Source organism: Rhinatrema bivittatum, chromosome 4 (assembly GCF_901001135.1).
Source record: "Rhinatrema bivittatum chromosome 4, aRhiBiv1.1, whole genome shotgun sequence".
Classification (NCBI taxonomy): Eukaryota; Metazoa; Chordata; class Amphibia; order Gymnophiona; family Rhinatrematidae; genus Rhinatrema; species Rhinatrema bivittatum.
In genome coordinates, this window is record NC_042618.1 from 165,795,104 (window position 1) to 165,816,821 (window position 21,718).

The 21,718-nt window shown below is 51.6% G+C and overlaps 1 protein-coding gene across 1 annotated transcript in view; it reads right to left on the reverse strand.

Annotated features, from left to right (window-relative positions):
- The window catches only part of DNAH17 (dynein axonemal heavy chain 17), a 1,486,981-nt gene that overhangs the window by 1,114,401 nt on the left and 350,862 nt on the right, over nt 1-21,718 (reverse strand). Inside the window, exon 16 of the mRNA XM_029599137.1 lies at nt 8,398-8,538. Coding sequence (XP_029454997.1) covers nt 8,398-8,538 — 141 coding nt within the window. The remainder of the gene's footprint in view (nt 1-8,397; nt 8,539-21,718) is intronic.

Consider the following 21,718-nt stretch of genomic DNA (forward strand, 5'->3'; position numbering starts at 1 on the left):
ATCGCCTTGCAACGAGGTTCTCTGAATACTAGTTGCCTTCAGTTCCTGTACCTGCTTCAGTGATGTTCTCGTTTGTCTTCCTGGTTCCCGACTCCGGCCTGCCTCAGTACGCCGCCTGTCTCGATCCTGGTTTGCTTCAGCACTCTGCCTGCCTGCCTGCCGCCTGCCTCGATCCCGGTTTGCTTCAGCACTCTGCCTGCCTGCCTGCCTGCCGCCTGCCTCGATCCCGGTTTGCTTCAGTACTCTGCCTGCCTGCCTGCCGCCTGCCTCGATCCCGGTTTGCTTCTGCACCCTGCCTGCCTGCCTGCTGCTGGCCTAGACCCCGTCTTGCTACAGGACTCTCTCCATTGGACTGTTGCCCTGACCTTGTCCACGGAGCATTGGCCCTGCCTCTGATCTGTCTCTGAACTTCCTCCTCGCAGCCTAAGTCCCAAGGGCCTGGGTCCCTATGGGCTCCTCCCGGGGAGATTCTGGGTCCCGGGTGAAGTCCTACCTAGCCTCTGACTCCGCCTCCCGGCCTGCCATTCTGTCAACCCTGGCAGCCCGGTCCAAGGGTCCACTAACTGACTAGCACATCCCTTGAACGCTAACAGCTTGCAAGGCCATGGACTCGGCGGAGGTTCCCAGTCTACAGGCCATTCCAGGAATGGTGCAGCGCCTCCAACAACAGCAGCACTGCATCGATACCCTCGCTGCTACCGTGGAGCAATTAGTGTCTCGCCTGGAGGCATTACCGGCGGACCCGCCTCCAGCTCCGCCTCCTGCTCCAGTACTCAACCCCACCACGATTACCCAGTTACCGGCACCGACCCGCTACGCAGGGGATACCAAGGCGTGCCGAGGGTTTTTGAACCAGTGGTACGTCCGGTTCACCCTGTTGCCAGCACAATTCTCCTCAGACTCTGTAAAAGTAGCATATATTTTCTCCCTACTGGACGGAAGGGCACTCGACTGGGCCTCTCCCATGTGGGAGCATCAGGATCCCCTATTTCACAATCTCCAGGAGTTCGTGCTCAATTTCCAACAAGCCTTCGATGATCCTGCCCGTCAAACCACTGCCACCTCCGAACTATTGCATCTCAGGCAAGGGGCTCGATCCGTGGCGGACTACACCATTGACTTTCGCACCCTTGCCATGGAGGTTGGTTGGCGGGACGACTGTCTGAGGGGCATCTTTCTGGAGGGCTTGGCGAGCCGCATCAAAGATGAACTGGTGGGCCGGGATCTCCTGGATGACCTCAATGACCTCATCGATGTGGCAGGCCGAGTGGACCGCTGGTTACAGCAACGGGACAGGGAAGGGCGTCCCTCACGAAGGTTCCCTTCGACTACCCAAGCTTCCGCCAGATCCTTGGTTCCCAAGACGCCTCCCACTACCTCCGCGCCAAGTGAGCCTATGCAACTAGGACGGGCTCCGTTAACCGCAGAGGAAAGGAAGAGACGCCGGTCCCAGGGGTTGTTTCTGTACTGCGGCAGGAAAGGCCACTTCCTCACCCACTGCCCGGAGCGTCCGGGAAACGACCGCGCCTAGGACATTCTGAGGAGCTACTCCTAGGCTATGCGGGCTCAGCTCCTCAATGCTCAATCCCAGTGACTCTGAAATACCCCAGAGGTGAGCTCCAAACCCTAGCTTTTGTTGACTCTGGGGCCGATGGGAATTTTATAGTAGCGGACTTGGTTCTCCAATTGGGTTTGCCCACGCTGCTGAAGGACCCACCACTGCGCATCACGTCCATCCGGGGCACCTTACTCCCCTGGGCGATCTCCTGTGTCACGGCTCCCTTAATTCTTCAGACAGGGGTGCTCCACTCAGAAGAGATCTCTTTCCTGGTGCTGGAAAGGGCGGTTCACCCTCTGGTGCTGGGACTACCATGGCTGCGTCATCATTCCCCCGTGATTCAATGGGACACCCTCCAGTTGACCCAGTGGAGTCCCTACTGCTTTTCGCATTGCCTTCAGGTACCACGACCTCCACGTCCACGTCCAGCCCTGCTCTGCTCCTCTCCTGCCGATAGCCTACCAAGCCTTTGCAGAGGTATTTTCCAAAGAAATGGCCGAGATCCTTCCCCAACACCGGCCCTTTGACTGTCCGATAGACTTGTTACGCGGTACCTCACCACCTCGGGGCCGGGTGTACCCGCTATCCCTTAGGGATGTGAATCATTTTAGGACGATTAAAATTATCGTCCGATAATTTTAATATCGTCTTAAACCGTTATGGAACACAATACAATAGAGATTCTAACGATTTATCGTTATAAATCGTTAGAATCGTGAGCCGGCACACTAAAACCCCCTAAAACCCACCCCCGACCCTTTAAATTAAATCCCCCACCCTCCCGAACCCCCCCTCAAATGACTTAAATAACCTGCGGGTCCAGCGGCGGTCCGGAACGGCAGCGGTCCGGAACGGGCTCCTGCTCCTGAATCTTGTTGTCTTCAGCCGGCGCCATTTTCCAAAATGGCGCCGAAAATGGCGGCGGCCATAGACGAACACGATTGGACGACAGGAGGTCCTTCCGGACCCCCGCTGGACTTTTGGCAAGTCTCGTGGGGGTCAGGAGGCCCCCCACAAGCTGGCCAAAAGTTCCTGGAGGTCCAGCGGGGGTCAGGGAGCGATTTCCCGCCGCGAATTGTTTTCGTACGGAAAATGGCGCCGGCAGGAGATCGACTGCAGGAGGTTGTTCAGCGAGGCGCCGGAACCCTCGCTGAACGACCTCCTGCAGTCGATCTCCTGCCGGCGCCATTTTCCGTACGAAAACGATTCGCGGCGGGAAATCGCTCCCTGACCCCCGCTGGACCTCCAGGAACTTTTGGCCAGCTTGTGGGGGGCCTCCTGACCCCCACGAGACTTGCCAAAAGTCCAGCGGGGGTCCGGAAGGACCTCCTGCCGTCCAATCGTGTTCGTCTATGGCCGCCGCCATTTTCGGCGCCATTTTGGAAAATGGCGCCGGCTGAAGACAACAAGATTCAGGAGCAGGAGCCCGTTCCGGACCGCTGCCGTTCCGGACCGCCGCTGGACCCGCAGGTTATTTAAGTCATTTGGGGGGGTTCGGGAGGGTGGGGGATTTAATTTAAAGGGTCGGGGGTGGGTTTTAGGGGGTTTTAATGTGCCGGTTTTGCGATTTTTCGATTTTTCACGATTTTTCACGATATTTTACCCCCCCAAACGGCAACAATACGATTCCCTCCCCCTCCCAGCCGAAATCGATCGTTAAGACGATCGAGGACACGATTCACATCCCTACTATCCCTGCCGGAAACCACCGCCATGTCCAAATACATTACAGAAAACCTTGCCAAGGGCTTCATTCGTCCTTCCCGATCACCTGCCATGGCCGGCTTCTTTTTCGTAGGGAAAAAGGACGGCTCCCTCCGCCCTTGCATAGACTATCGTGGCTTGAATGCCATCACCAAGAGGGATCGCTACCCACTCCCACTGATCCCCGAGCTCTTGGATAGGCTCCAGGGAACCAAACTTTTCACTATGCTCGACCTCAGAGGGGCTTACAACCTCATCCGCATACGTCCAGGAGACGAGTGGAAGACTGCCTTCAACACCAGGAATGGGCATTACGAGTATCTGGTAATGCCCTTTGGCCTCTGTAATGCCCCGGCAGTCTTCCAAAACCTCATGAATGAGGTCCTACGGGAGATGCTCCACTCGCACGTCATCGTGTACCTGGATGACGTCCTGATATATTCCAAGGACCTGGAGACCCATCGACGGCACGTAAGACAGGTGTTACAGGCCTTAAAGGATAATCATCTCTACGCCAAACTGGAGAAATGTGTGTTCGAGACTGAATCCTTGCCCTTCCTAGGGTACATCATCTCCTCTACTGGGTTCCGGATGGACCCTGAGAAGGTATCCGCCATCACCAACTGGCCTCATCCCTCCGGACTAAAGGCTCTGCAGAGGTACCTGGGGTTTGCCATTTTACAGACATTTTATTCCCCACTACTCCCGCCGGGTCGCTCCCCTCATGACCTTAACTAGAAAGGGAGCGGACGTCAAGTCTTGGCCCGATTCTGCAGCCGAAGCTTTCGCCAATCTGAAGGAGGCATTCTTGACCGACACCTGTTTACGCCATCCGGATCCAACTCGTCCTTTCATAGTAGAGGTGGACGCCTCCAGCGTCGCAGTTGGAGCTGTTCTTAGTCAGCACTCCCCTTCGGGACAACTACTACCTTGCTCTTACTACTCCAAGAAGTTCTCGCCTGCGGAGGCAAATTATTCCATAGGAGACAAGGAACTTCTAGCCATTAAGCTGGCCTTCGAGGAGTGGCGGCAGTGGCTAGAGGGAGAAATTAACCCTGTCACGGTCTACACTGACCACAAAAACTTGGAGTTTTTGTCCCAAGCATAGCGGTTGAACCCCCGACAAGCCCGCTGGTCACTTTTTTTAACCAGTTCAACTTTACCCTGCAATACCGCCCTGCCGCAAAAAACGTTAGAGCCGACGCTCTGTCCCGGACCTCCATGTCTGAGGAGGATCAGGAACCTCCTCAATACATCCTCGATCCTTCTAAGGTTCGCTTGACAACTTTGACTGTGTTGTCGCAGGATAAGTCAGTGGTTCCGAAACCAGCCCAGGTAAAGGTCCTACGCTGGGCCCACGACTCCCTGACAGGAGGCCATGCGGGTCAGGAGAGAACTTTGGAACTCATCAACCGATTCTACTGGTGGCCCAACCTTCGGCGAGACATACGGACCTACGTAAGTTCCTGCCCCACCTGCGCACAACAAAAGCCTAGCCTCGGACCTCCGTGCAGCTTACTACAGCCACTCCCGATTCCTACCGAACCATGGATCCATATTGCCACGGATTTCATGGTCGACTTGCCTCCATCTCAAGGGAAGACTGTAATTTGGGTTACCGTGGACCGTTTTTCTAAAATGGCCCATTTTGTGCCATTACCCAAGCTACCTTCAGCGCCGGAACTGGCACTCCTGTTTGCACAGCACATTTTTCGGATCCACGGGCTGCCCCAAGACATCGTCTCCGACCGGGGACCGCAGTTTACCGCCCGATACTGGAGGGCCCTTTGTAAATGCTTCAAAGTCCAGCTCAGCTTTTCCACGGCCTTTCATCCGCAGAGTAACGGGCAATCTGAGAGAATGAACCGCTCGTTGAAAACCTTCCTACGTGCCTTCAGCAACGAAAAACAAGATAATTGGACCGAGCTCCTGCCCTGGTCCGAGTTCGCTTACAACAATCAGAGCCATGCGGCCACAGGAACCTCGCCTTTCCAGGTGGTATATGGAAAACAGCTCAAGCCTCCGTTACCCATTGCCACACCCAATTCATCACCCGCAGCGCAGCTCACCGCCCAGCAACTTCAGAACCTATGGCGGGCCACTCAGGATAAATTGGCTGCCTCTGCCATGGCTGCTAAGCGGTGTGCCGACCGCCACAGGCGACCTGCCCCAGTGTATCTCCCTGGGGAAAGTGGCTGGCTCAGCACCCGGAACATTCATTTGAGGATGCCTTCTAGGAGGTTTGCTCCCAAATATTGCGGACCCTTCCAAATCGCCGAAAGGGTGGGGTCGGTCTCCTACCGATTACGTTTACCATCCACTCTACGAATCCACGACGTCTTCCACGTCTCTCTGCTGAAGCCACTGGTTCTCTCCCGCTTCCACCGCAAGCCCCCAGACACTCCTGCCACGAGACCCCACATACCAGATTCGAGAGGTTGTCGACGTATGATTCTTCAGAGATGGGAATACCTCTTAGCCTGGGAGGGCTGCGGAGATGAGGACAATACCTGGGAACCTGCCTGCAACATCTTGGACAAAACTCTCCTCCGACAGTTCCATCTTGACCACCCAGGGAAACCTGGACCTTTGAAGAGGGGGCGTAAAGGGGGGGGGGTACGGTTGCGGTCCCGACCGCCTCCCCCATGTTCGGGGTCGGGTCCGCGTACCTTCGTCTCGGTCCACGGAGGACCGCGCCGGGTACCCGGCCCAGTAGGCCACCAGGCCACTGCCTCGCCACGTGGAGAACGCCATCCAGGCCGCCAGAAGCTTCGCCCCCCCCTTCTTGCCGCGCGCGCGAGGAAGGCCCTTATGTGCGTCCAGCACCCGGAAGTTCAGGACGGCTCCTTTTGCTGACGTCACTCCCCGGACCGCATTTAACTGGCGTCCAGTCTCCGACTAAACGCCTTGCAACGAGGTTCTCTGAATACTAGTTGCCTTCCGTTCCTATACCTGCTTCAGTGACGTTCTCGTTTGTCTTCCTGGTTCCCGACTCCGGCCTGCCTCAGTACACCGCCTGCCTCGATCCCGGTTTGCTTCAGCACTCTGCCTGCCTGCCTGCCGCCTGCCTCGATCCCGGTTTGCTTTAGCACTCTGCCTGCCTGCCTGCCGCCTGCCTCGATTCCGGTTTGCTTCAGCACTCTGCCTGCCTGCCTGCCACCTGCCTCGATCCCGGTTTGCTTCAGCACTCTGCCTGCCTGCCTGCCGCCTGCCTCGATTCCGGTTTGCTTCAGCACTCTGCCTGCCTGCCTGCCGCCTGCCTCGATCCCGGTTTGCTTCAGCACTCTGCCTGCCTGCCTGCCGCCTGCCTCGATCCCGGTTTGCTTCTGCACCCTGCCTGCCTGCCTGCTGCTGGCCTAGACCCCGTCTTGCTACAGGACTCTCTCCATTGGACTGTTGCCCTGACCTTGTCCACGGAGCATTGGCCCTGCCTCTGATCTGTCTCTGAACTTCCTCCTCGCAGCCTAAGTCCCAAGGGCCTGGGTCCCTACGGGCTCCTCCCGGTGGGATTCCGGGTCCTGGGTGAAGTCCTACCTAGCATCTGACTCCGCCTCCCGGCCTGCCATTCTGTCAACCCTGGCAGCCCGGTCCAAGGGTCCACTAACTGACTAGCACATCCCTTGAACGTTAACATGCTGATTATAAATAATGCTGTGGTTGAAAGAGATTCACCTTGCATGAAGAATGCACTGGCCACAAAGTGGCATTATACAATATACAAATTTAATTTGTGACTGACATTTTTGGCATTCCCTGGTAGCTCTTTAAAAGTGATTTAAGTGTATTTTTTGAATTTTTTATTTTGTTCACCTTACACATTTTGGACACAGTTTTGTTGCAAAAGAAAAGTAAAAAGACTTTTGAGATGACAGAGGTGGAGCTCTTCCCTTAAAATATTTTTTATGAAGTTCCACATTTGATGCCACTTAAAAAAATTAACATATTGCTGTGTGTTGAGGAATTTTGTATAGTATAATCTTTCCTGCATTATTTTGTTGTTGGTTTAACCCACAGGTGAAACATTTTTTCTGATACCTAACATAATACAGAAAGGACAATTAAGAAGAGGCAGCACAGCTTAAACAAGTGTCAATACATGTCCAACTTAGGTTATCTATATCCAGCACAGAGAATTACACCTGGAAAAGGCAAGAGATCTGCTGCCACCTGTTGAGAAAAAGGGGTTAAGACATTTCAATACCACAATATTTTTTAGCCAAGAAAATGACACAAGTTAACACACACATAAATACCTGGCAATTGCTTCAATCTTAGATCTAAAGAGGAATCTATATCTTGTTTGAAGGAGGTTGTATTATTAGAGTTGGTGCAGGAGACTGAGGAGTGGCTAAGACGAAGTTATGCTGGGAACCAGGAGGACCATGTGACAATTGTGCTTATCAGGGAGTTCTAGTATTGGACTTGGAAGCTTCCAACCACATAAAGAAAGTGGGAAAGAGTTGTCTTGGGCCACTTCTGCAAGCTGTGAATAAACTGAGGAATTTCATAAGGGATTCTGGGCTTCATCCATGGGGCAGCAATGTAAAAGAGCTCTAGGACAAAATCTGAGTAACTTAAAACTTAAAGAGACTTACGTAGCATAAGAACTATGTCAGAGAACGTGACCTTAAGTTTTGTTTTTGGAAAAACTGTTTACTGTTTTCTGCACTACTATCTTGTTCTGGGCTGAGCACTTGTATTTTTTTGTGATAACTGTTCAACTTTAATATATTTTCAGTTAACTTTTTTTCTGTTTTGGAACGCACATCTGTGTGGACTGAATTCTGATTTTATGTCACTGTGAATCCTTTCCAGTGGCTTTGTAGGAATTTTCTGTCTCCTTCCACAGTACCCAGCAGTGTTTTTTCCTTTTCCCCAACCTATATGAGCAATCCAGAGCTCTGCAGGACTGGGAATGTGGCTCCCTTCCCCAAGGGGGGGGGGGGGGGAGGAGTTATACCTGTCTCAGGATCAGGCAGCAGAAGCAAATACAGTTGCAGCTGTATCTGTATTTTTTTATTGCCATACTCTACTCAACAAGGTTCAGGAGAACACATCAGTTGTGGCCTACAAAGTAATGATATGGCTAAATAGATGCCATGTTTTCTGATGATCTTGCTCAAGCTATTTCTTACTGTAAGCATTGCATGAATTCTTTGTCCGCCATCATTTATAGTTGCATAGAACTTATTTAAGGCAGCTGGTCTTCCTTCCAGGTCCAAGAAAGAGTCCTTCTTAATGCCCTTCCTTTCAAACAAAGGACTAGACGACCACTCCTGTAAAGGGAAATACTTGAATATAAGTATAGTAGAGTTCCTTATCTATAACAGGTATTCTTCAAGAACAGCAGGTTGCCAATCCTCACACATGGGTGACATCATCCATTGGAACCCGGCACGGAAAACTTATGTCAAAGGTTGACTTGAGCCTCTCTGAGCATGTTCAGCATGCCATTATTCTACGCATTCACACAGGGTCCCTTCAGTCTCATAATATAGAATTCAGGAATAACCCATGAAATGGAAACCCAACTACATGGGGAGGTGGGCGGGTTTCATGAAGACTAGCATCTTGCTGTCTGTGGAGAACAGCTGCTACAGGTAAGCAACTGCTTTCTCTAAGGACAAACAGGACGGCAGTCCTTATATATGGGTGAATTCCTAGCTACAGGTTGCCCCCCAACAAAAAGGAGACCAACAAAACACCAAAACCAGTGTCAATAGGCACAAAAATAAACAGTTTTGTTGGTAACAAGGGGGGGCAGCCTGAATAAAAACAACAGGTTCTAGGTGGGAATGGAATTGGGTCTAAACAGCAAACAAGTTCCAAAGAACAAACTGCCCAAAACTGCTGTCACGTCAGCCATCCCTATCCAGACAATAATGCAAGGTGAATGTGTGGAGAGAACTCCACATCACAGCTCTGCAGATTTCCTCCATAGGATCTGCTTTGAAGTAGGCCACAGATGCTTCCATGGCTCGAATAGAGTGAGCCTTGACATGACCCTCAAGATGCAATCCCGCCTGGACATAACAGAAAAAGATGCAGTCTGCTGGCCAATTGAAGAGCATCTGTTTGGCAATGGTGATATCCAGCCTGTTCTGGTCAAACGAAACATAAAGCTGGGTGGACTGACTATGGGCTTCTGACCGCTCCAGATAGATGGCTAAGGTTCTTCTGCAGCTCAAATTGTGCAAGGTGTGTTCATCTAGGTGTGAATGAAGCCTGGGAAAAAATGTTGACAGGACAATGGACTGGTTAAGATGGAATCAGACACCACCTTAAGGAGGAACTTAAAGTGCATACACAAGACCACCCTGTAATGATAAAACTTTGTATGACCTTGCATACTGAAGTGGTAGCCTTCCAGGTCAGGTACTTCAGGTTACAGGAATGCAGTGGCTCAAAAGGAGCTTTCATCAGCTGGTCCAATCCCACACTGAATTCCCAGGACACAGCAAGAGGCCTTGAGGAGGCTTCAATTTTATTTAATGGTTTTTATATACCGCCGCTCATCAGAGATATCACGTTGGTGTAATCATAGTTCCCCTGACATTGCAAAGTTTCAACAAAGTCTTTGCTACCATTGAAGTTGGAGGGTACATGTACAGAAGACTTTGTCCCCAATGCAGGGCAAAGGCATCTGAGGCTAGCCTGCCATAAGTCCTGGGCAAAGAGTAGAACTGAAGAACCTTCCTGTTCCAAGGTGCAGCGAATAGATCCCTGGTTTGGGCTTCCCCAGATGGAAGATCTGATTCACCACACCCTGATCCAGAGACCACTCGTGGGGCCTGAAACATGATCCAGCCTGTCTGCTAATATATTCTCCACAACATACAGATACATGGCCCTGAGCACCATCCCATGGAAATGAGCCCATGACTAGATCTGAACCGCTTTCTGACACAGGAGGTATGAGCCTTTATCTCTTTGCTTGGTGATATACCACATTGCAATTTGGTTGTCTATCTGTATGAGAATAATTTTGTTAGACAGCTGATTGCACAAAGCACCAGTAAATTGATCTGACAATGCTGTTCCTGGGCGGGCCACAAACCCTGGGTGCTGTTCTTTCTAATGAGCTCCCCAGCCCAGGGTAGACGCATCCATGGCCACTGTAATTTGAACCCAGGGACTTTGGAAGGTAACCCCCCATTCCAGATTAGAAATGTCCTGCCACCAGGACAAAGAGACCCGGAGGACAGAGAAATTCAGATGCCATCTCGGAGGTCCTGTGTGGCCTGATGCCACTGGGACCTTAGAGTCCATTGGACGCTCCTCATGAGCAGCCATGCTAGAGGAATGGCATGCACTATAGCGGCCATATGGCCCAGCAACCTCAACATGTCCCAGGCTGATAACTGCTGGCTTTGTTGAATCCCCACCATGATGGTCATCAGGTTGATGACCCGTTACTGTGGCAGGTAGGCCTTGGCCTGAGCTATGTCTAGCAGGGCTCCACTGAAGCCCAATTGAAGTGATGAACTGAGATGAGACTTGGGGTAGTTGATGACAAACCCTAGTGACTCCAACACCCGGATGGTCGAGTGTATGGACACTTTGGCTCCTGCCTGAGAGATGCTCTTGACCAGCCATTTGTCCAGATAGGGGAAAACATGGAATCCCAGCTTGTGTATATGTGCCACCACTAGGCATTTTGTGAAAACAAATGGGGTGCACTCAAGCCCAAATGGCAGTACACGGTACTGGAAGTGCTGAGTTCCCACCACAAATTGGAGATACTTTCAATGATTGGGGAAGTGTGGCAGTAGTGGACACTTGGGTCAAGGCAAGGTTGGCACCACTTGCAGGAAAGAGCCCTGCAGGTCCTCACCTTCGACAGGCAGACCTCGCTGGAGCAGAGACCCAATGGACCTTCACCAATACCAGGCCTCATTCCCCACAGGTTGAGCCCTTAGGTGCCGGGGCCAGCAGGACATATGTGCAGGTCTCTGGCTGATGAAGAATCAGATGAAAGCTGGAGATCCACTGAAGCGCAGTTGGAGAAGGTCGGAGAGAATGCAGGCAGAGTCAAGAGGTACCAGACGTCGGGGCAGGCGGCAAGCAGCAAGAACGAAGACGGGCCAAAGGTTGGAGCAGGCAAAAGATGGGTGAAGTCCAGAGGAGGTCCAAGGTCAGCCAGGTGTTGATCCTAGAAGAGGACAAAGTATCCAAAGCCAAAGTGTCAGGAGCCAAGAAAGGACCTGTTGCTGAGGCATCTGATGTTGGGCAGGTTCGGGTTTAAATACCCGTGCCCCGTTGACATCATTGGAGGGCGCCGCAGAGATCTTACCACTGCGGGCCCTTTAAATCTGCCTGTGATATATGTGTGCTGCCCCCTGCTCAGGGTGGCATCTCCAGCACAGCTGGACCTGCACGTCAGCCTGCCACATCTTCGCCGTGGTGTCAGGAACCCCGTCTGGGAGAGATAAAGGCAACCAGCCATGAGGCAAGCCCACGGCCAGCCAAACACAACAGTACCTCCTCCTCTAGGGCCCCCCTCCATAGGTCTGGGTCTTCTGGGTGAGCGGCGTGGAAGGTCCATAAAGACCCTTATCCAAAATGATCGAGGCAGGCTCCCATATATTCTCTTTGGGGCCATAGCCCTCCCAGGAAATTAGGTACTCCCACTTGCGATTCCTTCGGCATACGACCAGCACCTCACTGACCTGGTAAACTTGGTTCTCTTAGGAGAATAGGTCTGGTGGTTTCAGCACTTTTCGGGAGGGCCAGAAGAGCACTAAAGGTTTGAGCAATGACACATGGAACACATTGTGAAGCTTCAGAGAGGTGGGTAATTGCAACTGGTAAGAGACAGGACCAACCTGGCACAAAATGGTGTAAGGTCCAATGTAACATGGTGCAAGCCTCATGGAAGGTACCTGGAGCTGGTAATGGTTGGTGCTTAGCCAGACTCTATCCCCCAGTTTAAACTGGGGAGCCAGTCGTCGATGAAGGTCCGCTACCTTTTTTGCTCGTTGGGCCGCCTTCCGAATCATGTCCTCAGTTTGGAGCCAAACGGTGTTTAGTTCCTTAGCCGTCAGCTGGGCTGCAGTTGATGAGACAGAGAGTGGGACTAGAAGAGGGGGAGCTGGCTGTCTTCCGTACACTATCAAGTATAGGAAGGACCCTATGACAGCATTAATGTGGGAGTTGTGAGAGGCTCACGGGAGCAGTGTAGCCCAATTATCTTGCCGTGCGTTGATAAATGCTCTCAAAAAGTCTTCCAGGTACGGTTGGTGCATTCCACCTGTCTGTTAGCCTGTGGGTGATAGGCGATAGTGAAGTCAAGTGTAATATTGAATTTCCGTCAGAGTGAGCGCCAACAATTAGCCGTGAACTGGATGCCTAGGTCGAAGACTATATGTTGCTGGAGAACGTGCAGACGAAAAATGTGAGAAGTGAAGAGATGTGCCAATTCAGGTGCAGAGGGGAAGCCCAGAAGTGCTACAAAGTGAGCCAATTTGGAAAATTGGTCAATTATGATCCATATAGTAATCAGCCATTAGAAAGAGGGAGGTCCACCACAAGGTCGGTGGACAAATGGGTCCAGGGTTGCTTGGGGGCCAGCAATGGCTGTAACAGCCCCCAAGTTCATCCTACCACAGGCTTTTGTTGAGCGCAGGTAGGACATGAGTCCACATAGGCCTTAACATCACCTTTCATCTGGGGCCAGCAGTAATACCGTTGGAGTAGTGCCAGGGTTTGAGCCCACCCAGGATGTCCTGCGATACGAGAATCATGGGACCATTCCAGAATTTTCTGACGGAGTTGGCTTGGGATGACAGTCTTTCTTGGCGAATCGGTCAAGGAGGTTGCCAGGATGATTTGAGTTGGATCTTGATATGAATGTATCTGTCCTTCAGATCGAGAGAGCATAGCGAGTCCCCTTTTTTCAAGAAAGGGATTACAGTGCCCAGGGAAACCATCTTGAACTTTTCCTTTTTCAGAAATTTGTTCAAGACCCTTAGGTCTAGGATGGCATGGAGTCCTCCTGTTTTCTTGGGTATCAGGAAATGCAGGGAGTAAAATCCCTGCCCTCTTTCTCCTAGTGGGACAGATTCAAGCACTCTAGCCATTAAGAGGGAGAACTCCTCTATATTTATCTCCTGATGAGCTACTAGTCCTCAAAAAGAACTCAGAGGGCAATTTGGCAGGACACACAATAGATTTAATTTGTACCCATTGCGCATAATGTCAAGGATTCACTGGTCAGAGGTTACACTGGGCCTCTGGTTCACATAATAATCACAGCCTGCCCTCAACCAGGAGATCCTTTGCCACGGGTACGGCAAACGTGGCTATGCACCCTGTGATCCAGTCAAAACCCCTTCCTGTAGTTGACTGAGGATCTGGCTGAGACTTTGGAGCTCTCTGTTGCCTAGGGCAGCTATGAGGGGCCTGTAATTGCTGACAGGGTCAAAGTGGAAGAAGGTAGTATTTCCTCAGGTGAAGAAAGACTTCCTTCCTCCTGACCTCAAAGGCCTCCTGGATGAGGAGGATGAGTCATGGGTGCCAGCAGAGAGTTGCTGGAGTGTTGCATGGTGGTCCTTATCTTTCCTGTGCACAGCACATTTACAAGTCATTTCTGCATCTCCGGTTGAAGTCCGAGGCCTGCAATCAGGCAAGTCTATGAGCACCACTGCAGATAATCTCTATGCCATCTCAAAAATATTGTAGATTTTTCCTGCACTCCAGGCCCTTGTGCACTAGCGACTAGAGCATATCTTGTGCTGTTGAGACAGCTGCTCAGCCTCCTCCTGCACCTTCTTCAGAATGTCCCGCATATACTAGCCCATATAGACCTGGTAGGCCACTCTGCTGGCAATAAGCATAGCTCCTTGAAAGACCTTTCTCCCAACAGCATCCATGGTACTCTGATCCTTCCCTCAGAGGCCCCGAGGAATGGGTCTGAAGGCACTTGGCCTTCTTGAGAGCGGATTCAGCTACCACAGATTGGTGTGGTAGCTGATGCTCCTTAATTCAGAAAGCCTTTTGGATGAGATAAACTGCGTCTGCTTTCCTGTTTACAGGAGGCACTGAGAGGTGGTGTTCCCACATCCTCATCAGCAGCTCCACAAGAATCTCATGTATTGGGACTGCCACTGTTTCCTTGGAATGCTCCACATACTGGAGGATATCCAGCATCTTGTGCCGGGTATCCTCCTCTGTCTCTAGCTGAAAGGGGATGGCTTTTTCATCAACCTAACCCTGCGAAGGAGAGGTCCTCCAGTGAAGACTTCCTTCGATCAGTTGGAGGAGATGGGTTTGAGGGGAGACCATCTGATGCATTGGTGTTGGAAGCATCCGCATCATCATCCCCCTAGGGGTCATAAGGGGCATCTACAGGTGACAAGCCCTATGGTGCTTGGCCTCTGGCCAGCGGCATGGAAATCAATGGGGAGCATCTCTCTCCGGGGAACTGGGGGATGACCATTGGATTGGCCGGTGTCTCCTTTGATGCCTCACTGGGTGCCGATGCCACTCCAGGCACCAGCACAGGCTGTGCCAGTAGCATGCCAATAAGCACATGTAAAAATTCAAGCAGGGGCTTGAGATAGGTCAGTGCTGGTCCTGGTGCAGTCGGTGCTCCAATGCCAAGACTCTGCATCACCAGGTCCACGGCCGCTTGCAAGTGCTTTGCAAGCTCCTTCTCGAACATCAGTTTAAAGTTCAAGGTTCTTATTGAAAATATTGTTTTTTACGTTACGTTATGCTTTACACTCCTTGTTATTTGTAAACCGGGTTGATGTGATGCCTATCATGAAACTCGGTATAACAAAAACAATAAATAAATAAATAAATAAATAAATAAATAAATAAATCATCAATGTCAAGCCAGACTGGGTGTTATGGTCGTGCAACCTTGGGCCGGTTGGGACAGAGAATGGTATGCTATGGAAGGCCACAGCAAGCGTCCCAGCCGGGAGGTGGCTCAGGAGAGACTCAGAGAAGACTTTACCACTGGAGGTCCGAGGTCCCCCCAGGAGGAGCCCGTAGGGACCCGGTCCTCTTGGACTTAGGTGGAGTCCTATGCGACCAAGGACCCAGGCAGTGGCTAAAGAGATGGACGATGGCTGGACCCGGGTGGATGAAGAGTCTTCACCCTCGGAAGCCCGCGGCTCCCCCGGGAGGAGCCCGTGAGAGCCCGAGCCGCTGAGACTAGGAGAAACCTCTGGGCCAGCAAGTACCAGGTACCTGAGATGAGGAAGAAGCTGAAGTCGGAGTCCAGGAGCAAGCCGGGTCAGGAGCCAGAAGGTCAGAAGACAAAGCCAAGCCAGGAACAGAAGCTGAAGATGGAGTCATGGGGCGGAGGCCAGAAGTCAGACGTCGATACCAAACCAAGGGGCGAAGGCAGGAGACAGGTCAGGAAGCAAGCCGGGTCGAAGACAGCAGCAACAGACGAAATCACAGCAACTAGCAAGTCAGGGAGCCCTGAGGAACCTCGTTGCAGGCGAGGATCCAATCCCAGCTGCAGGGTGATATACCCTGCAGCATCTGACGTCATCAAGGAGCTGTCCCAGGTTTCCCGCGCTGGCCCCTTTAAGAGTGCAGCCCCTGCATGCGCGCGCGCCTAGGGGGCGGGGCCAGCGATGGGAAGTCGGCGGCGTCTCCCTCGTAGTGGAGACGCCGCGGCAAGCCGCGGAACAGGCCTGGGAGGCCAGGAACGGATTCACGCGGGCCGGGCCAGCCCCAAGGTAGGAGGAGGGACCGGGGCACGGCCCGGTCCCATAACACTGGGAGCCAGGAGAAGTGGTCATATCCTGTTCAGATCCAAAAGGAGAATCAATGGCAGACATCTAGACCGATGAAAGCCATGGTGAACCCCTGGGTATTGTGGAGGATTGACTGTCCTCCTCATGGGGTCACTTCAGGGGCATCACTGCATCCTCCGGAGCATTCCCATGCATCGACGAAGACTGATGCCGATGATTCTTCAGCTTCCTTCAAGGCTCTGACTGGTCTCTCCCTGGTGCACAGGCTGATGACAACAAATCAGACGTTGTCTACTTGGAGGATCTAGATGAGTGACTGTCTCCAGTGTCCCTATCAGTCTTAAATGTTGACAGAACCGACAGCCCTGCCAATGTCAATGGCTCAATGGCCATCAGTGCAGCTCTGAGGTCCTTCAATGTTGATGCTCTCAATGCTGATGGCTCGGATTTGCCTGATCCAAAGAGTCACTTCATCTTCTCAAGTTGGGCCCAGCATCCTTTTGGGGGCATCTGGGTAAATCTGTTGCAACATCAGATGTCATGTGATGCCCCTAGGCAGAAGACACATCTATCATGGGGATTGTGATAGACATACTTCTTGTACACTTGGACATCGCTTAAATCCATAGAGGAGTTGGTGTCGCAAAATAAAAGGGATGCTAAATCAAAATCGATGGCGGTGGCCTTCGATGGCCGATGGGCACTGTCCACATTACTTCTCCAGAGGAATGACAAGCAAAAAGAAACTTACCCAAAATGTCAAAAAACCTATCTAAGATAAAGCAAATGTTGCTTACCTGATGTAACAGGTGTTCTCACAGGACAGCAGGATGTTAGTCCTCACAAATGGGTGACATCGAGGATGGAGCCCACCACGGAAAACTTCTGTCAAAGTTTAAACAGAACTTTGACTGGCCCCTACTGGGCATGCCCAGCAAGGCACTGACCCTGCAGCCAGCAGGGGTCTCCCTTCAGTCTGATTTTCAAAGCTACAGGCAGTGCCTAGAAAGTAAAAATAAAACGAACCCAACACCGCGGGGAGGCGGGCGGGTTTCGTGAGGACTAACATCCTGCTGTCCTGTGAGAACACCTGTTACATCAGGTAAGCAACATTTGCTTTCTCACAGGACAAGCAGGATGGTTGTCCTCACAAATGGGTGAGTACCGAGCTGAGGATGTCCTGACTTGCACCAAATGCACCCAATGACGTGCAACAGGCACTACAACTGGGGTGGAATTTGGTAAAGGGCATCCGCACCCTACCGGGAAGGTGGAAGGGTGTTGGTACGTCACGTTGGAAAAAGGTTACGCAAGACAGATTGGCCGAAGATGGAGTCCTGTCTTCCAGCTTTGTCCAAACAATAGTGGGCTGCAAAGGTATGGAGAGAACTCCAGGTTGCAGCCCTGCAGATGTCAGGAAGCGGCACCGATCGAAGGTGTGCCACTGACGTCGCCATGGCCCTCACAGAGTGTGCTTTTACACGGTCTTGAAAGGGAATGCCAGCTTGCTGATAGCAAAAAGAAATGCAGTCCGCCAACCAGGAGGAAAGAGCCTGCTTACCCACAGGATGTCCTAACTTGTTAGGATGAAAAGAGACAAATAATTGAGTGCTCTTCCTGTGAGCAACTGTACGGTCTAGATAAAAAGCTAGAGCTCGTTTGCAGTCTAGGGTATGCAGAGTCTGTTCCCCGGAGTTGGAGTGGGGCCTGGGAAAAAAGATAGGTAGTATAATGGATTGATTTATATGAAACTCCGAAACTACCTTAGGTAAAAATTTAGGGTGAGTGCGGAGTACCGCCCGGTCCTGCAGGAGCTTAGTGTAAGGCGGATAGGTAACTAGGGCCTGCAATTCACTAACCCTGCGAGCTGAAGTGATAGCCAAAAGGAATAACACTTTCCATGTGAGATACTTTAACTCACAGGAGTGCAGAGGTTCGAAAGGAGGTTTCATTAGACGACCAAGAACCAGGTTAAGGTCCCAAGATGGGGCCGGAGGATGTAAGGGTGGCTTCAGATGGAGCAAGCCTATAAGAAAACGTGTTACTAGGGGTTGTACTGAAATAGGGACACCCTGTACACCTTTATGGAAGGCGGCTACCGCACTGACATGCATTCTGATAGAAGAGGTTTTAAGACCTGATTCAGAGAGATGCCATAAATAGTCCAAGAATTTGGAGATTGGACAGGAAAGGGGATCAAGGGACTGAGAAGTGCACCATGATGTGTACCTTTTTCATTTGTATGAGTAAGACTTTCTTGTGGAAGGCTTTCGTGAAGCTATCAGGACCCGAGAAACGGAATCTGAAAGGTTGAAAGGCTGAAGGACTAACCTTTCAACATCCATGCCGTCAGGGACAAGGCTTGGAGGTTGGGATGGAGGAGGCATCCGTCGTTTTGAGTGAGCAGATGCGGGTCCTTTCCCAGAGGAATGTGCCTGCGGATGGAGAGATCCTGGAGTATTGGAAACCATACTTGGCGTGGCCAGTAAGGTGCTATCAGGATCATGGTTCCCCCCGTCCTGGCGTAGCTTCACGAGAGTCTTTGACACAAGAGGAAGTGGAGGGAATGCATAGAGCAGACCGGTTGTCCACTTGAGGGAGAATGCATCCCTCGGCCGAGAGTGCTGGCTCCGAATGAGAGAGCAGTAATCGTCCACTTTGTGGTTCTGAGGGGACGCAAAGAGGTCTATGCGGGGAGAACCCCACTTGTGAAACAGAGAGGTCGCTACCAGAGGATCGAGTGACCACTCGTGTGGTTGGAAGACACGGCTCAGCTGGTCTGCCAATACATTGTCTACTCCCGGCAGGTAAGTGGCCCTGAGGTACATGGAGTGGGAGAGGGCTTCCGCCCAGATCTGCGCAGCTTCCTGACACAGAAGGAAGGAGCCTGTGCCTCCCTGCTTGTTTATGTACCACATGGCCACTTGGTTGTCCGTCTGGATTAAGATTATCTGATGAAAGAGATGATCTTTGAAAGTGCGGAGCGCATAGCGGATTGCTCGAAGTTCCAGGAAATTTATCTGGTGTTCGGGTTCCTCTTTGGACCATAACCCTTGGGTTTGAAAGTCGTCCACATGGGCTCCCCAACCGATGTGAGAAGCGTCGGTGGTTAGGATTACTTGCGGATCCGGTGGAAGAAAGGGTAAGCCCTGAAGGAGGTTGACCTGAGTCGTCCACCAGGTTAAGGATAGGCGCAGCACTTGTGTGACTGTGACTATGGAGGACAGAGGCTGAAAAGCTTGAATCCATTGGTGTCGTAGAGTCCATTGTGTTACTCTCATGGCTAGTCGGGTCATGGGAGTGACTTGAACCGAGGATGCCATGTGCCCTAGGAGAATGAGGAACTGGCGAGCCGTGGCAGTGTTCTGAGACTGGAGCTGGCGAGCCAGGGACATTAGGGTGTGGACCCTCTGAAGAGGAAGGTAAGCCTTTGCCTGTAAGGTGTCCAAGTCTGCCCCAATGAAGGATAAGGTTTGAGACGGGACTAAGCAAGATTTCTCGTAATTGACGAGAAACCCTAAGGAAAGGAGTGTTTGAATTGTCAATTTTAGGGAGGATTGAGCTATCTGTTGGGTGGAGGCCCTGATTAGCCAATCGTCCAGGTATGGGTAGACGTGGACACCTTCCTTCCTGAGGAATGCTGCTACCACTACGAGACATTTGGTAAAGACTCGTGGGGCAGAAGCTAGACCGAAAGGGAGGACACGGTATTGATAATGTTCGTGGCCTACTAGAAACCGCAGATATTTGCGATGGGATTGTGTGATCGCAATATGGGTATAAGCGTCCTTGAGGTCGAGAGAGCACAGCCAATCCCCTCTTTGAAGCAGAGGGAGCAGCGCACCTAGGGTTACCATTTTGAACTTCTCTTTTTGAAGGTATTTGTTGAGGGCTCGAAGGTCCAAAATGGGACGTAGTCCCCCTGATTTCTTTGGTATTAGGAAGTATCTGGAATAGAATCCCTTGCCTCGTTGAGAGGGAGGAACGGGTTCTATAGCATTTGATTGCAGAAGAAGGGATACTTCCTGTTGTAATTGAGCCAAATGGGTGGATAGACTCCACGCTTGAAGAGGCGGGGAGTCTGCCGGAAGAGTTATGAAGTTGAGGTGGTAACCCTGTGCGATAATTGTTAGCACCCACTGATCTGAGGTGATCTGCAACCAAGGTTGTAGAAAATGGTACAGTCGACCTCCTACAGGGATGTCCGGAAGAGGGGTTTGGCATGTGTTCCCTACAGGGGAGTCAAAGGCCAGCCGCAGGCCCAGGAGGAGGGGCTACAGTAGGCCTTTGTTTCCTAGGCTGACGCGGCTGAGGCCTAGTAGAGGATCGAGCTGGACGAGGCCTGGCCGATGGAGGGTAATAACGGCGTGGTCGAAAGAATGACTTCTTAGAGTCTTTCTTTTGCGGTTGCTTGGAGGTCAGCTCAGGTGGGACAGATGAGAGTTGTTTCAACGTCTCATGGTGGTCTTTCAACTCCGCCACAATCTGCTGAATTTGCTCTCCAAACAAATTATCGCCTAAGCAGGGTAAATCAGCAAGACGATCCTGAACCTCTGGGCGAAGGTTGGATGATTTTAACCAAGCCCAACGTCTGGCTGAGATGGCTGTGGCTGAAACTTTTGTGGAAGCATCGAATATGTCGTAGGCAGTCCGAATCTCGTGCTTCCCTGCCTCAAATCCCTTGTGAAGAAGGGCTTGAAGCTGCGGTTGGTATTGGTCTGGTAACGTGTCAGCATAGTCTTGCATCTGCTTAAGGATGGCTCTGTTGTACTGAGTCATATAAAGTTGATATGAAGCTATGCGTGAAATCAACATAGCTCCATGATAGACTTTCCGTCCAACACTATCTAGGAACTTGTTGTCCCTGGTAGGTGGAGTAGAAGAGTGTGGCTTAAGACGCTTGGCCTTCTTCTGCGCGGACTCAACCACAACAGAGCGATGATCCAGTTGAGGTTTTTGGAAACCTGGTGCTGACTGGACAAGGTAGGTGGAGTCAGCTTTTTTGTTAACTGGGGACACTGATGAAGGAGATTCCCAGTTTTTCTTGAGCAGATCCAAAAACACCTGGTGTATAGGGATGGAAGCGATGATTTTTGGAGCATCCAGAAATTGAAGGAGTTCCATCATCTGGTGTCTGTCATCAGCTTCAGATTGTAGTTGAAAAGGTACAACTTCTGACATCTCTTTCACAAAGTTAATGAAAGATAGATCCTCAGGAGGAGATCTTTTTCTACTCTCTGTAGGAGATGGAGGCGAAGGTAAATCCGTGTCAGAAGATGTATCATCATCATCACCCCAGGTATCGTAGGGATCAAGTGGGGTTTGTAACCCTGATGGACCTGGCTGAGGCTCTAAAGGCATCGATGGAAACCGAGGTGGAATCGGTGCCGTAGGTGGAACCAGAAATGGCATCGATGGCTTCGGTGCTGTCGATGGAATCGATGCCTGGCGTGGAATGGATGGAACCGAAGGATATATCGGTGGAGATATACCAGAAGGCACCGATGGAACCACCCCGGAAGGGGGAATCCGGAACGGTGTTTCTCCTGCCGATGAAAATCCAGTCGGAGACGGTGGTGTTGTCGATGGCACTGGAATCACCGATGGAAGGGCCGTCATGAGCGCCTCCATGCGGCTCAGTAGCGGTGCTAGCGCTTGTATAAACGGCTCGGTGGTCGGTTCCCTCCTCGGTGGCGAAGCCGGTGCCGGTGTCGGTGCCGGGGGCGGCACTGGAACCGGT